General features: G+C 44.8%; 1 protein-coding gene across 4 annotated transcripts in view; it reads left to right on the top strand.

Moving 5' to 3' along the window:
- The first annotated feature begins 1,910 nt into the window (after positions 1-1,910).
- The window catches only part of SMOC1 (SPARC related modular calcium binding 1), a 445,428-nt gene continuing 430,997 nt past the window's right edge, over positions 1,911-16,341 (top strand). For 3 of the 4 annotated variants that reach the window (XM_069638877.1, XM_069638878.1, XM_069638880.1), the window contains exon 1: positions 1,932-2,180. In XM_069638877.1, the coding sequence (XP_069494978.1) occupies positions 2,076-2,180 (105 nt within the window). In that variant the 5' untranslated portion in view covers positions 1,932-2,075. Of the gene's footprint in view, positions 2,181-16,341 lie in introns of all 4 variants that reach the window. The other variant, XM_069638879.1, reaches the window with a different exon arrangement.

Genomic DNA, 16,341 nt, shown 5'->3' on the forward strand with positions numbered 1-16,341 from the left:
AAATGTTCCTTTACAGTATGCTTATGTGTTACTATTGGCATCCTTCGCTATCATAAAAAAAATATTGGTCAACGTATGTTAATGGCTGTGAACTATGACACCATAAAGGAGGGTATGTTGCTTCTTACTGCTACAACTGAATACGGACATAGAAGTCTGATGCGGTCATCCCAATCAATGATGGCACACATACAACCGGTGACGAATCACGTCATGTACTATGAATCACTCACAGTACTGCCAATCTATGACAATCATTCAAAATGCGTTAGTGAAAGGGATATTATAGTTACGCTGCCCTACTAAAAATGGTTGCAAATTCACTACAAAAAAAACTTTGTTAAAGGGACGTTATGGTTAAGTTGCCATATCAAAAACGTATGCCATTCTGTGCAAAAAATGTGTAAAAAGGACGTTATGATTACAAGTAAAATCTAAAAACCCCTGAAATTCGGCAGTTATGGTAGGCTAAGCACCAATTTTTCCCATCAGCACTCTGCACTGGTAAACTAAGCCCCCAACCCTGCCACCGCCCCTGTGCACTGCTAACACTAACACCCAGACCATGAAAGATTTCACCTCAAATGTCAATGATGACATCAATGACATCACTTGTTTAGCCACTCTCTTTTCCTTCCCTGCCATACATATATATATATGTGCAGTCAGTAAAAACATTTCACTAAAGGAATGTTATACTTCACAGTGCAACCAAACACCACTGCACATTCCCCTATTATAGTAAGCTAAGCAACCATTTACATGCATTGCTAAGACTAACACCCAGGACATCAAAGATGACATCACAAATATCATTGATGACATCACTGATGACATCACATGTGAAAGTAATATTCCTAAAAAGTCCCTGCCTACAAGGGGTTCTTTCTATTATGTTGGTAGCAAGATGTCAGGGGTGATTGCGTAATGTTACACATGTAATAACTAGCTCACAAATCTACACTTACTACACACTTGTGCTAAAACAAACAATACATATGCCGACCCAATGCATCTAACTCAGCGGCACGTACAGGGAAACTGAAGTAGGGTAGAAAGAACTAGCAGCATCCCACAGTTTATCTTCCTGTATACAAATTAATTGTGTGTTTGAGGCCTGCCATTGCCCCATGCATGTGCATCATGAGCTGACAACAGACCCTAAGGAAAGTACTTTAAGAACACACGACAAGGGTAACGTTTTGGTATACAGCACCTTTTCAATTTTCATATTATGCTGGTCAGTGAATAAAACCACCTAGCCTGCATTTTTCAAAGCACCAAAATAAGTTAAGCACACATGTGATGTCATCAGTGATGTCATCAATGATATTTGGTGCTTAACATACCATAACTGCCGAATTTCAGGGGTTTTTAGATTTTACTTGTATATATATATATATATACATATACAAATATATGAATATACATATATATATATATATATATAGAGAGAGAGAGAGAGAGGGGAAATATATATATATACTGTTTGAAAACTCATTTAACTGTATTTGAAACGGGAAGCGAAATAAGCACAGGGTTATTTTCTTAAACCAGCCATGTTATGTTGTGCAATATTTACACTCAAGATGTCATTTAATAGTTCAATGTTTCGGTAACGGACCCAGTAATGCGGTATGCAATTTCCCCAAAGTTGAACTGGTCTGATGTTTCTGGCCTTGGCACTATGGGGCGGAATGATGGATATTGTGCACCAGGCCTGCAGCAGTGGAGACAGACTGGACAGCACACTGTGTGCAGCAGCGAGGCTTCCGCCAGGGGGCAGCATCAGCCGCGCGCGGAGGCCGCAGGACTAGACCTGCAGGGAGGTGGGTGGGGGGACCGGGCAAAGTTTCCAAATTGTTCATTTGAGGTCCACCCCCCTGCCCCCCCCTGCCCACATCAGGCCGGCCTTTATTGGGATTCCGATGGAAGCGAGGGTGCATTTAACCTGCCGCCGCTGGCTGGGGGGGAGCTGAGCAGCCCAGGCTCGCAGGGCGAGGTGCCGAGCCGTCCGTGCCCCTCCCGGCGTCTCCCCTCAGGATTGCCTGGCCCTGCCCCGCGGGCTCGCCGCGATGATGCTCCGCAGGCATCTCTCCGTCTTCGGGCCGTTCCATCTCTTCCTGGTGCTGGCGATGCACCGGCCCCAGGCGCAGAACCACAAGGCCGGCGGACCCCGGGTGGGTACAGGGCTCCGTCCCGTGTCAGCCTCTCGCCGCTCTTTCCTTAGTTCGGGAAAGTGGCCCGGAGGCGTCTTGTGCGTTACACTCTGCATTTCAAGTGTTCCTCCTTATGGGATTGCAATTGATACATGCGTGTTGGCCCCTGTTCACCTGCTGAGCGCCGCTGCTCTGTACGGACGGTCCCGGACACTTCACCTCACCTGATCACTAAAAGTAACACCCACTGGTCAGTGCATAGATCTGGGTTTCGGGAGTAAGGAATGCGCTTGTGTTGAATTAACCATCGATTTGTAGCTTGTAAACCGCCTCTGTTTAAGGGAATGGGTTATTTTGGTCTATTTACCCTCACGGTTTATTTAATCTGTCCTTTAAAAAAAAACACCTGGCAGCCATTACTTGGCATATCTCCCGGGGTCGGACACTTATAGTGAATTCCTGATGCTTTCATGCACGGGGAGCTCGCGTAAGGCCGCAGCTAACGCGTTTCGACCACACGCGCTTTTTCAGATGTAGATGTGTGTACAGGTACAGCTTCTGTGGTGGGGGTTAAATGCTCTTTTCATTTGGAAGGGAACTTTTTGAAATGCTGATAACTTTGGTAACATTCAATGAATTTACGCTAAAATATTTAGTCACCACTGATGTTTTCTGTGTAATGTTTCATGTTATTTATTTTGGGGGACACCAGTTATGGTTAGGTGTACAACGAGTTGCATTCCTCATCTATACATCTATTTCTGGGTGGCTATCCATCTATCTATGTATAGCTGTCTATCTCTGCGTGTCTATCCCTCGGATCTACCTATAGCTGTCTATCTCTGGGTGTCTAGTTCGTTGATCTATCTATAGCAGTCTATCTCCGAGTGTCTCTCTAACCTTTCTATAGCTGTCTATCTCTGGGTGTCTATCTCTAATCTACCTATAGCTGTCTATCTCTGGGTGTCTATCTCTCTGATCTAGCTATAGCTGTCTATCTCTGGGTGTCTATCTCTGATCTATCTATACTTTCTATCTCTGGGTGTCTCTCTCTAATCTATCTATAGCAGTCTATCTCTGAGTGCCTATCCCTCGGATCTACCTATAGCTGTCTATCTCTGGGTTTCTAGTTCGTTGATCTATCTATAGCAGTCTATCTCTGAGTGTCTCTCTAACCTATCTATAGCTGTCTATCTCTGGGTGTCTAGTTCGTTGATCTATCTATAGCAGTCTATCTCTGAGTGTCTCTCTAATCTACCTATAGCTGTCTATCTCTGATCTATCTATAGCTGTCTATCTCTGGGAGTCTATCTCCAATCTACCTGTAACTGTCTATCTCTGGGTGCCTATCTCTAATCTACCTATAGCTGTCTATCTCTGATCTATCCATCTCTGAGTGTGTCTCTCTCTGATCTAGCTATAGCTGTCTATCTCTGGGTGTCTATCTCTAATCTACCTATAGCTGTCTATCTCTGGGTGTCTATCTCTAATCTACCTATAGCTGTCTATCTCTGGATGTCTAGCTCTAATCTACCTATAGCTGTCTATCTCTGGATGTCTAGCTCTCTGATCTTTCTATTCCGTTCTATCTCTGAGTGTGTCTCTCTCTAATCTATCTATAGCTTTCTATCTCTGAGTGTGTCGAGTTCTCTGATCTACCTATAGCTGTCTATTTCTGGATGTCTAGCTCTCTGATCTATCTATACCTTTCTATCTCTGAGTGTGTCTCTCTCTGATCTAGCTGTAGCTGTCTATCTCTGGGCACCTATTTGTGATCTACCTATGTATATCTATATCTGAGTGTCTCTTTTTGCATGGTCTATCTATCTATCTATCTATCTATCTATCTATCTATCTATCTATCTATCTATCTATCTATCTATCTATCTATCTATCTATCTATCTATCTATCTCAATATCTATCTAGCCATCAATGTAGAGTATCTATCTATCTATCTATCTATCTATCTATCTATCTATCTATCTATCTATCTATCTATCTATCTATCTATCTATCTATCTATCTATCTATCTATCTATCTATCTATCTATCTATCTATCTATCTATCTCAATATCTATCTAGCCATCTATGTGGAGTATCTATCTATCTATCTATCTATCTATCTATCTATCTATCTATCTATCTATCTATCTATCTATCTATCTATCTATCTATCTATCTATCTATCTATCTATCTATCTATCTATCTATCTATCTATCTATCTATCTCAATATCTATCTAGCCATCAATGTAGAGTATCTATCTATCTATCTATCTATCTATCTATCTATCTATCTATCTATCTATCTATCTATCTATCTATCTATCTATCTATCTATCTATCTATCTATCTATCTATCTATCTATCTATCTATCTAGCCATCTATGTAGAGTATCTATCTATCTATCTATCTATCTATCTATCTATCTATCTATCTATCTATCTATCTATCTATCTATCTATCTATCTATCTATCTATCTATCTATCTGTCTGTCTGTCTGTCTGTCTGTCTGTCTGTCTGTCTATCTATCTATCTCAATATCTATCTAGCCATCTATGTAGAGTATCTATCTATCTATCTATCTATCTATCTATCTATCTATCTATCTATCTATCTATCTATCTATCTATCTATCTATCTATCTATCTATCTATCTATCTATCTATCTATCTATCTATCTAGCCATCTATGTAGAGTATCTATCTATCTATCTATCTATCTATCTATCTATCTATCTATCTATCTATCTATCTATCTATCTATCTATCTATCTATCTATCTATCTATCTATCTATCTATCTATCTATCTGTCTGTCTGTCTGTCTGTCTATCTAGCCATCTATCTATCTATCTATCTATCTATCTATCTATCTATCTATCTATCTATCTATCTATCTATCTATCTATCTATCTATCTATCTATCTATCTATCTATCTATCTATCTATCTATCTCAATATCTATCTAGCCATCTATGTAGAGTATCTATCTATCTATCTATCTATCTATCTATCTATCTATCTATCTATCTATCTATCTATCTATCTATCTATCTATCTATCTATCTATCTATCTATCTAGCTCAACTTTAGAAGGAAAGAACGCGTGTTTCCATAGCGATTATTTGTGAAGACGGGGACTGCCTCTTTGTGTAGATTACCAAATGCTGATAAACAAAAGAAAACCCCAACTATACAATCTCTACATTTTATAAAGAATTCAAAAGTCACATTTCAAAAATGACTTGTGCCGAAGGCACATAGTGGCACCCAGCGTCCATTCGTGGGCAAGCTCTGCTGAAAGGCGCTTCGTTCGGGCACGTGGAGCAGTCCCCTTCCTGCACCTGCCCCCGTACCATTTAACTAGGCACGCATATAGGGTGACCTTTGTGCACGCGAAGATTGCCCCAATTTTGGGCAATTAGGGTGAATTGGTTCCATCTGAGGGAAACGGTTCATCATTTCATTCGTTTCCAGGGAACAAGTGTCCAAATCGAACAGTGAATGCGTCCTTGTACCCCGGGCTCTTTTAAATGGACGTTTACGTGTTCAAGAAAGATACAGAAATATAAACACCATGGCCAGGCAAAAAGCTCAGTCGGTTCGGCGCAATTCTGATATCTGTGCTCACTCTGCAGGCCCCAGCTCTGAAACCCGGCACGGAAGACTCCGCCTTTCAGCCGAGGTCGATCAATCGAATACCAATACATTGGGAAATGGCATCACCCATCATTTAAAGCGCTATAACATGTCAACAACTCTAGTAGCAAGCGCTATATAAAAAGTTATTATTTTACATAATTAGTCTTTATTTGATAATATAACATGCCTCATTTTTAAACAAGTTATTATTCCAAATATATATCAGTATCATTTGTTATAAAGCACTCTAATTCCCAAAAGGACATCGAGGTACTTCCAGAACAGGAGGATGGGGACTAGTATTGGATGGCGTTAACGCCCTTCCTTAACGCCCGCTGTCACTCCTCTCTCCAACATTCACTGATAGAGTACTGCAGCATTTCCCAGCATTCACAGCACAAGGTCCTCCTCGAGCTCGGGCCCCTTAAAATTTAAGGACAGCCAGATGTGAACCGCTGGACCAAAAACGTGTAGGGTCATGGAAACGTTTTAACATTTCTTTAAATGAACATGGCCAGATTACCGGACCTTTGCACAATCACATATGCACTTTTCACAGTTGTATGGTAATCGTGCCCCATGGGCTGAGTGACCAAAAAAAGCAGTATAAATGCATTTGAGGGGATGCGCAAACTGCTTCTGCGCAAGTGCTAAAGTGCATTTGCACTCTTTATTTTTTCAATAATCCAGCAGCCAGGTCGGAGTTAAAGAATTTTGCACTGATGCACGTGCAATTAGCGCAAGGGAAAAAACTGACTGAGGGCAAACACATTCATTCAATGTATTTTTTTCACCAAGGAAAATGCCTGAACTAGTCCTTTGCCCTGATGCAAAAATGAATTGAAAGATTATTTTGGACTAGGGACATTTCTGCAATGTGCCAATTGCAATTGCACAAGTGCAACGTTTCTGTAATATCATCACTAATGTACAATGCAAGTGTACATGGCCGTAGAACAATGCTGTGTCTGCTTGCAGCTGTGCTGCAATCAAGCCAGTCCTTTGACCAACACCTGATGCGCTAATATGGCGCAGGCAAAAGGCACTGCACATAATGAGACACATACTGAGTCGATATGCCCCGAGGTGGCGGGCCGACCCTGTAGGTAACAGCCTGCTGCCCAACTTAAGGTCCCGAAGGCAGCCCACCACTTCACGGGTGCTAATGTTTTTTCTTAATTAAAACAATATTTAAAAAAAAAAAGAAACTTACCTTTCCTGCGCAACCCCGACTAGGTCGTTAAGTGCTGCTGAAAGCATCAGTCTGTTTTCTATGTTGATTACTTTGATATCATCAGCATGGAAAACGGACAGAGGGTATAGCAGCACTGCCGGTGCCTGGCCACGCAGGAAAGCTACGTTTCTTTTTTTAAATTTTTTTTTTTAAAAAAAACCATTAGCACCCGTGCAGGAAACTACACGGGTGCTATGGTAAAGGGATGCAAGGAAGGGGGTGCTGGCTGCCCAGGCAGCTCAGACGCGGGCTTGTACCATAAAGTACAGATCACGTTCTGAGCCTTCTGATTGGTTGGCGCCCCCCAGCAGGGTGCTAATTGTGAATATTATTGAGGAGGACTGGCCATGAAACCGGTTGTGCATTTGCCCCAGTGGGCCAGCAGCATAAACGACTCTAGGGCTGGTCCTTTGATGGCGTGGGACTGCACGCCTGCATGTGACCACCGCCTTCTCCGCTTCCTTCTCAAGCCAAGGGCTGCAATTAAAAACAGCCATTAGCAGAAGTAAGGGGCCCAAAAGACATTTTGTAATCCCTTCCCCCTACAGTCATCAATGTAAACAGAGGGCTGGACACTAGTCAGCCCCATCCCAAAAGCTAATCTTCACCTGCAGCGTAGATAGCTTACCGTGTTAGGTGCTTGCTGCAGAGTTCTGTGCTCACACTGTAGGTAACAGGTTCAAGCCCAGGAATAAGTACTAACATGTTCAAGCTCGGTTTTACTTTCTGGGTAATAATGTTTATTGCCAACAGTACTGCCAATCATAGTAAAAAGAACTAGATACAACATCTATGTAAATGTTTACCATGGCCTATGCACACTGCCTTTGCCGGTGAATTCAGACCAAAGAGTTTGACAGAGAAACTCAATGTGTCTCCTGGTTAAACAGCTATGTTAGCAAAGGAATTAGAAAGCTTCTCTTTTGTGTTGGTGCTTAGGAGTATTAGGTCCTTAATGATGGTGCACGGAGAGAGCACTCATGGCCTGGACTCCAATACTGCCCGGGCTGCTGGTGACCTCACAGTCCACGCGTGCTGGGATAGCTTTTGCGTGTTTGTGCACAGCAGCAAATTCAAGGACAGAAGGTTGCATGGAACAGCGTATCACCATCCTTCTGTCTTCACTTGCAACGCAATCAATCAATCAGTAGGGTACTTGTATAGCACATAAACCTTCACCATAGGCATCAGGGCGCTCCAAGAGAAACCGCAGGGAGACTAATGTGATTTAAACTGAGCAAAATCCTGGATTCTATGCAAAGAAAGAGAGTGGACGAGAAGGACCCGCTACAGAAGAAGCTCTCCCTCCACAGTGTTCTAATCGATGGCACGAAACTACAAGAAGAGACTGAGAGGCCGATCGCCGGGGTCTGTCCGGGCACTAAGGTGTTAATTTGTCCTGCCTAACCTTGCACCCTCTACCCTGCAATGCCTGATTGAATGAGACCGAAGCACTTAAATTGTATGCGGGCCACTACTCAACTCATTTTCTCGGGAGGATAGCTCAGGGACAACTACTCACGTTGGAAGCAAAACAACACAGAGCACCACAGGTTCGATCCCCGGGTCCGCGCTTAGAAATCTCTGGGTATTAGGCGCGTTATAAATAACCTATCATATCATATCATTGTCCTGGTGCCAGGTAGCAGTCTTGGGAGGCTTGCTGCTTGCACGCTGAAATCAGGGGGCTATTTTCTAAACCCCCCCCTCCCAGTACAAAGAAAGGCTTCAAGACCAGAGAAAGAGTGATATCCCTGGTTTAATACCTCTTTTTTTGTTCCACCGGATGTTCCTGGTTGTGGCAGGTGTAATGGAAACACACATAAGGATTGTCATTTTTGCCTCACTTTCCCGCTCTGTCTGCCAAAACTGAAACTGTCATTTTCATGATGGCAAAAAACCAATGGATTCCTTGGGAATCCCCACTAACTGCCTCCCAGCATGCACGCACAGCGTATGGCATTTACACTGCTTTGCACTATAAAGTGCACAAATGCACCTACATGTGATTTCAGCAGGTTTAACAGGCATTTCTGCATCTCTTAGTGGCAGCTGGGGATTTTTTGAAATAATTGGAGGCGCGTAAATGTTTCCCACAAATATGCAAGGAATGGCTGAGCATTGTGTGGCAGCCCAAGCCAACCAATGGTGACTCAGTGGGCGGGGGCAGGGAGAGGATGGGCCGGAGTGGGGAGGGTTCTCCCACTGAAAACATTTGACAGCACACTGCCTGCGAACATTTGGGTAGAAAGTCACAGTTTGAAATCAGTTTTGTAGGGTAACATATGAAAAAATCCATTATATACAAGTCACTGATAGTGCACAGGAGTATTTTCAAATGCATTTTCAGGGTTCCTTTTCTCACAATATGTGCCAATTTCATTTTTTTAAATCCTGGCTGTACCCATACATGTTCATGCAGGCTGCACCAATGTATGCTAGTGTTACGACACAATAACACATTCCTGTTGGCTTTGCCAATAAAAAATACCATGACACAGTAAGAAAACCTGCCAGATTGACTGCAACAATGTAGGTCAGCATGGCTGTGTATGAACACTTATCATGTTTGTTTTACACTTGACGCTGTTAAATAAGAATGGCTGTACCAATGTAGGCAAATATGGCTGTGCAAGACCAATCAACCTGCTCATTTTACCATTAGAGCCCAGTAAAAAAAGGCACCGTAACTGTAAGAAAATATGTGCAAACTGACTGTATCAATGCATGCCAGTATGGCTATGTAAGCACACTCAACAGGTTGGCTTTACACTTGATGGCAGTAAAAACAAGCCTTGGCAAATCCTATAGTTTGGCCGTTTTCTGCTTTTCTTTGCATTTTTCATGTATAGGGACCAGGGTGCAAGGAGGAGAGTGCAAAGGTTCAAAGGAGGATGTGACAAGGGGTGCAGGTGTAAAAGAGAATGAGAAGGAAGGAAAATAGAGCAAGGGAGGAAACGATTGAGAGAGGGTGCCATCGATGATGAGCAGGAGGAAATATGTGTGAGAAAGGTTGAGAGGGAGAGGGTAAGAAATAAAGCGAGAGTGTGAGAGGGTGGATGAGAGAGTGTAAAGAGGGGGGTGGGTTTGTTGTATAGAGAGTTGGATATGGGTAGAGAGAGTGGGGGTAGGGTGGCTGGGGGTAGAGAGAGTGGCGGTTGGGTGGGGGGAGAGAGAATGGGGAGGCTGGGAGGGTTAGAGTCGGTGGAGATAGAGATAGTGGGGGCAGGGTGGGTGGGGGTTGACAGGGTGGGTGATAGGGTGGGTGGGAGTAGAGAGTGTGAGGCTGGGTGGTTGAGGGTAAAGAGGGTGTGTATTGGGTGGGTAGCAGTAGAGGGGGAGAGGTTTGGATGAGAGGGTGCAGGTAGGGTGCGTAGTGGTGGGTGAGTGTGTGGGGTTAGAGAGAGTGAGGATGGGGTGGGTTGGGCATGGTAATTGGTTGGGGCAACAAACATGAAGAAAAAAGCAGCCTCTGCAGACTTCTCAAAAGTAGCCCAAAATGGCATAACCAAAACACAGCCATTACACGCAATGGTGGTGGAGTGAAGGTAGAGAGAGTGGGGTGAAGGGAAGAGAGAGTGGGGAGTGGGGAGTGGAGTGAGGGGTAGAGAGAGTGGTCGTGGGGTGGGTGCATGTAGAAAGGCAGCCTCAGTGGAACATACACAAATCTGTCTTAAAAAGTAGCCCACATATACCCCAATTGCCTGCAAAAAGTATCCCAAAATGGCCCAAAATGAAATCCCTATGCAGTAGGGAAATATTGTTAGGTAGTAAGGTGGAGGAGTATGGAAAACAGAATTGCTGTGATTTGGCTGTTTCATGCCATGGCAGTGCCCATTGATATGCCAACCAGATATTCTCAGTTCAGAACTCCATTCCCTCTCTCTCTCTCTCTCTTCTGTAACAATGGTTTCAGTAAATTTGTGGTGAGAAAATTCACCAAACCAGTAAACAACCCTCCGGTTCCCATTGGGAGCGCTGCTTATCAGCCGTGAAGAGGTTTGTTGATACTCTGGCATTCTTCACAACTGTAAGAGGAGGAACACCTTGGGGGGTGGGGTTGGTTTTCTTTGTGTTCCCCGTGGGGTTGCATGTGCTCAACCGCGTCAGAGCCCTTCTCCCAGACGGTCAACAGTAATGAATTGAACGCTGTTTAAGAAACAAAAGAGACGTAAAGGGGAAAAAAAGAGAAAAAGTACAACGCTGTTTCATGTGTACAGAGCCCATTTATTCACACCCTGCACCTTCGAGTGTGCCAGCGGCGTCACTGTCGGGATATATTATGCCAAGGGGTGCCCTGTTCACCTTAGAGAGGGTCCCTTCCCACTCTTGTAAATACTTTAGTGTTTCTCTACTTTTTAGATGGGTAGAGGGTTTACAACCCAGCACTAATCTGCTGGTGCACTAGTGGGGGAGAAGCGGGCCACCCTAGAGAAAACCTACAGACGCCCTAGAGGACCTTTAAGCCTGGGTGTTGATTTATCAGCTCAGTTTGAATCGCCTTTTTGGCCGTTTTGCCTCAGCAGGAAACGAATACTGGTGGCCAGCCCCGGTTAGGGTCCCCGTTGGTGCTAAAGCTTGGTGTGTGCAGTTAAACACTTGTTTTAGAAAGGGTTCTCGGATAGGGCACTCTTCCTCGGTACTGCCAGGGGATATAAGAAAGTAGACAAGGAGGTTTGAAAGCTATAACAGTGCTCACTACCCGTACAATTCGAGAAAGGAGGAGAACAGATAGCGTGGATACATGAAAACAAGTCCACGTTCAGCCAAGCCTTGGGGACCCTCAGCCCCAGCAGTAAGGTATTGTTGTGACATAATCTAGCACATTCTGGTGAGTTGTAACTACTGTAGCCAATGCAGGATCGGGGACTTACACAGGTGACAGCGGGGCCTACAGTTCACCCGTGTCCTTGCATCTCTTGCTTTATTTTACGGCCCTTTATCTGGCAGCTCCCTCCCGGCGTACGCATGCTTGCTTATCAAGTGCTTAAAAGTGTCAAAAGACACAGACTGTTGCCTGCCTCCCAGTGATAGGGGTGTTGCTATGCCTGGAAAAGATCAGGGGCTAAGCTAATGTTGGGACTGGCGGGATTCGCGGCTAGCTATATCCTTTTGGTTGTAGCCCCTATGCTTCTATCCAGGGCTACAACCAAAAGACCAGGGGGTAAAGCCCCCTTAGCCCCCCCTAACAACACCTTTGACCAGTAACAGCTTCAGACGCGCGCACCGATACAGCCGAGAGCTCTCAGCCCAGCTTCATTAAAGTCAAGAGTTCACTGGCGGTCACACGGACCACAGTTAGACTGGGCCCTGCACACAAAGCCTTTGCTGATATTTACCACGTAGCCCCTGAAAACAGATGGCTAGTGCATGCAACGAGGTTGGACGGAGTTGAAAGATGCCTTGGGTGATTTGGTTCTGGGAGTAGGGGCTGCTGTTGCTCTGGGACTGTCGCTGCTGTAGAACGACCAGGTGGTTGAGCAGTCAGTAGCCAGGCAAAAGACAGGCCTCACCCTCACCGGCTTCAGGATTGTGTGTAGAGAGTTCATGGGTTCTTTCATAACACCAAAACCCATGGATAAAGGCCCCACACAGGCACATGTAACCAAAAAAACAAGCAGCTATGAGTCCTTGTCCCTCTTGCAAAGAGTTCACTCTGAGGCTTCAGTGTCAAAAGTCACATAGACACGTGGCATGTGACAGCACTTCTGATTGGGAGAAAATACATTAAACAAGCCACTATTGTATTACATCCACCTAGTACAACAGGAATGAACACGTTGTGCATTGGCAATTGTATGCCACAGCATTTCAGTTGACATGCCAACCTCAAAGAATGCTTCTTGGAACTCCTTTCTTATTGCAATTGTTTGCCAATATTTGGTGGTTTACACCACCAAAAGCGCCAAAACAAAAAATGACATGGCACAGTAAGAAAACATGTCCATACTGCACCAATTTAGGGCAGTATGGCCACGTAAGAGCACTCGTCCTGTTGGTTTTATCATTAAAGGCAGTAGAAAAAAAACACAGTACAAAAATATATGAAGTTAGTTAACCAATGTAGGCCAGTCTAGCCATGTAGTAACACATTTGTATTACCTTTGATGCACAGTAAAAATGCTATACCACAGTAAGAAAATATATCCAGACTGGCTGCACCAATATACTCCAGTCTAGCCACACAATAATAACTCCAACCCCTCTCCCCCACACAAGATCACGCACCATGTTGGATTTACCCTTTATGTCCAGTAAAAGGTGCAATACCACTGAAGAAAACATGTCCATACTAGATGCCACAATGTAGGCCAGTATCAAAATGTAAAGAAAAAAAACATGCATCATTCATTCACTCACAGAAGCACACACATACCTAATACTACATTCACCATTCACTCACTAACAAATTCTTGCATCCGCATTCAAACAAAAAACCTACACACATGAGAATATACATTGAAAAAGACATGCACACACTCATACGTAAATACTTAAACACTTACCTTGGCTTGAGCAGCTCCACTCTACAGGCACCAGCAGCATGCAGCAAGTCAATGGTTATGTGCCTCTGCCTGTCAGCTGCACGTCTTACCTGTGGAGTTGGCTTGGTCTTTTCAGGGAAGAGAAAGGGTCTGTCTCTGTGGGTAGCACCTCGACCCCTAATAGCACAGGTGGAAAGAGAGGCTGGTCCTAGAGCCAGGTCTAAAAAGTAGTGGAAAACCCAACTGGATAAAAGCCTCTACTGGAAAGAAGAGTTGCTTAGATGGTAACAGGAGCAATTCCAGTTGATGACTTAAATACGAAGAAATTCTCAGGCAGTTCCCCAAAAGGTAATGCTGCTCAGGATAGAGCATAGACTGGACCCCAATAGGTGCTGTAGCTCAAAAAGGCAAGCAAAGACAAGTTTCTAAGCGAATAGCACAAATGGAATGAATGGAAGCAGACTGAGAACCCAGGAATAGCGAGGAGAAGGCAAGCAGAGCAAAAATATAACTAGCGGAACCGCTGAGCAAGACAAGGAAGGAGAGCAAGGAAAGAAAAAGCCACGGGGTGTTGGTGCAATGGAAAGACAGTTGCAACACATTTGCTTACCAGAGCCGCATTGTTTTCATAGTGGGTCTGTGGTAGGCAGGACTTCTGGATAAGTGTAGCTTACCAGCACGCAACGTGCAGACTGGCGGCCATGTAATGATGGGCAATGCATCCCGATGTGGACACCATGTTGGAAGGGGCATTCGGTGCCGCCAGTGTAACCATATGGCATGTTGAGGGAGTATTCTGACATTGGGGGTCATTACGAGTGAGGTGGTAAGGTGGTAAGGGGTTAATGGCGCTGGTATAGGTGCCGGAGCCGTCAACCCCTTACCGCCTCATTACGAATCTGCTCGTGGGAACCCGCTAAGGGCGCCTGGTTTTACCGGGCGGCCTTAGTGGGTCCTGTGAGCAGACCAGAGTGCTATCAACGGGCCCATTATTAATGGGCCCGTTGTTAGCTCCCTCCCCATTGAGCCCTATGAGGGCTCGAATGGGAATGGGGCAGGGTTCCTTGAATGAGGAATTACCGGGCCCTTGAAGGTCGGAATGGCCCCTCATTCAAGGAACCCGGACCCGGTACCCGGTAAGGGGGTAGCCATGCCGCTAATAGCGGCATGGCAACCTCCTAACTCGTAATGACCCCCATTGTCTTCAGCCCTCCCATTCCCTGCCTGTCACAGGCGAGGGATAGAGTCAGTGCTCTGGCCCTGTCCCCCACCTGTGACAGGTAGGGAGTTGGAGGGATGAAGAGCCAATCAGTTTCCTCATCAAGCTGGATTTTTGAGCACCCATTGCGGAACATGAATGGCGTGATGTCATGTCTGTCTCCCTAATGTCTTTCCCAGGCTGTGCATGGGCATGTCATGTCACCTGACCTGGTACGTGCGCAGTGCCATGAAGGGCATTAGAGGCACCACTCCAGTCATTGTATTTCAAAGATTCTAAATATATGTGTATTCTTTGCAACTACAATGCATTTGCATTATAGAGTGGGTAAAAGGCACTCGCTGCATAGTGTAAATAGATTTTGCGTTCTTTTTTTGTGCCAACAACAAGATACTTTTCGGGACGCATTAGGCCCTGAAAATTGTACTGGTGTCGCCCTAGCACCCCCTCTTGGTAGGCCACCACTGGCAGTTTGCAGAGCAAACCAAGACAATTCAACCAAGGGAACTGCAACATTCATAAGTGCACACTTTGGTTGCTCCTGCAATTTAGCCTTTTTTGAAAATGAACCCTTTAGGGCCTGATTCATGGAGCTTTTAGCGACTTTGCACTGCCAACAAACACCCTGATTCGCTGAGTGGTGCCACGTGTATTTTTGCACCGTGGCTTTACGACTTCAACCAATCCATGCCTCTCTGTACAAGTTGCAAGGAACAGTGGAACACCCAGACCCTGTGCCTTTCCTCTTGCTACTTTTGGTAGTGGTCACTATGCTGGCATTGGAGGCCATTACAGCATCACTTTCTTTAACCGGTTGTGGGATTGTCTGTTTGTAAAGCCAGGACGTTTGTGTTACGCTCGTTTTGCAAGTGCAATCCTATTGCTTGGTTTGGCCTGATGGTGGTTAGTGGCATATGTTTCGAAGACAGTCTGTTTTGCTGGAAGGTGCTGCTTCTTCTGAAGTGCGGGAATTAGACCAGCTGCTCACGAATTTCGGAAACACCTCTGATATTATATCCAGTGGTCGAAGTGGGCGGGAGCGGTCGGGAGCGGTGCTCCTCTACTTCTTTTAATTAAGTTTTACCGTTCCTGTACTTTTATTTGAAAAAGAAACCGTTCCGGAACGGTTTCGTTTTAAAATAAAATAAAAGTGTAGGAAGAGGTTGGAACTTGCACTTAAGTGCACTGCACAGGACGTTTCCTTAAAGAGCAGGAACATGTGTTTTGGGGTTTTTATTGTGCATGGGAGGGGGCGCAGCGATGGGGTCTGTGGGGAGAGGTGCAGACCAGTAGGGAACATAGTTCCACTACTTTTTTTCGCACACTTCGACCACTGATTATATCAACGTATTTTCAGGGGTCTGTAGCCCCTGTACTAGATTTTGGCAGCATATGGGAAAAGCTGTGGTTGCCAGAGCCACCTTAAGCACTTTTGGGGCCCTGGGCACGGACATCTTTGGGGCCCCCCTCCACCAAACCAAAGGAATGAAGGGATCAAGAATACTGGTCGCGCCCCCACCCGCCGCGCTCACAAACTATAGGTTGATATGCTGTCTTGCAGCATAATTAGCATGTTTACTCCCTTTAAATCCCCTTAC

Source organism: Ambystoma mexicanum, chromosome 14 (assembly GCF_040938575.1).
Source record: "Ambystoma mexicanum isolate Mex_15411 chromosome 14, UKY_AmexF1_1, whole genome shotgun sequence".
Lineage (NCBI taxonomy): Eukaryota > Metazoa > Chordata > Amphibia > Caudata > Ambystomatidae > Ambystoma > Ambystoma mexicanum.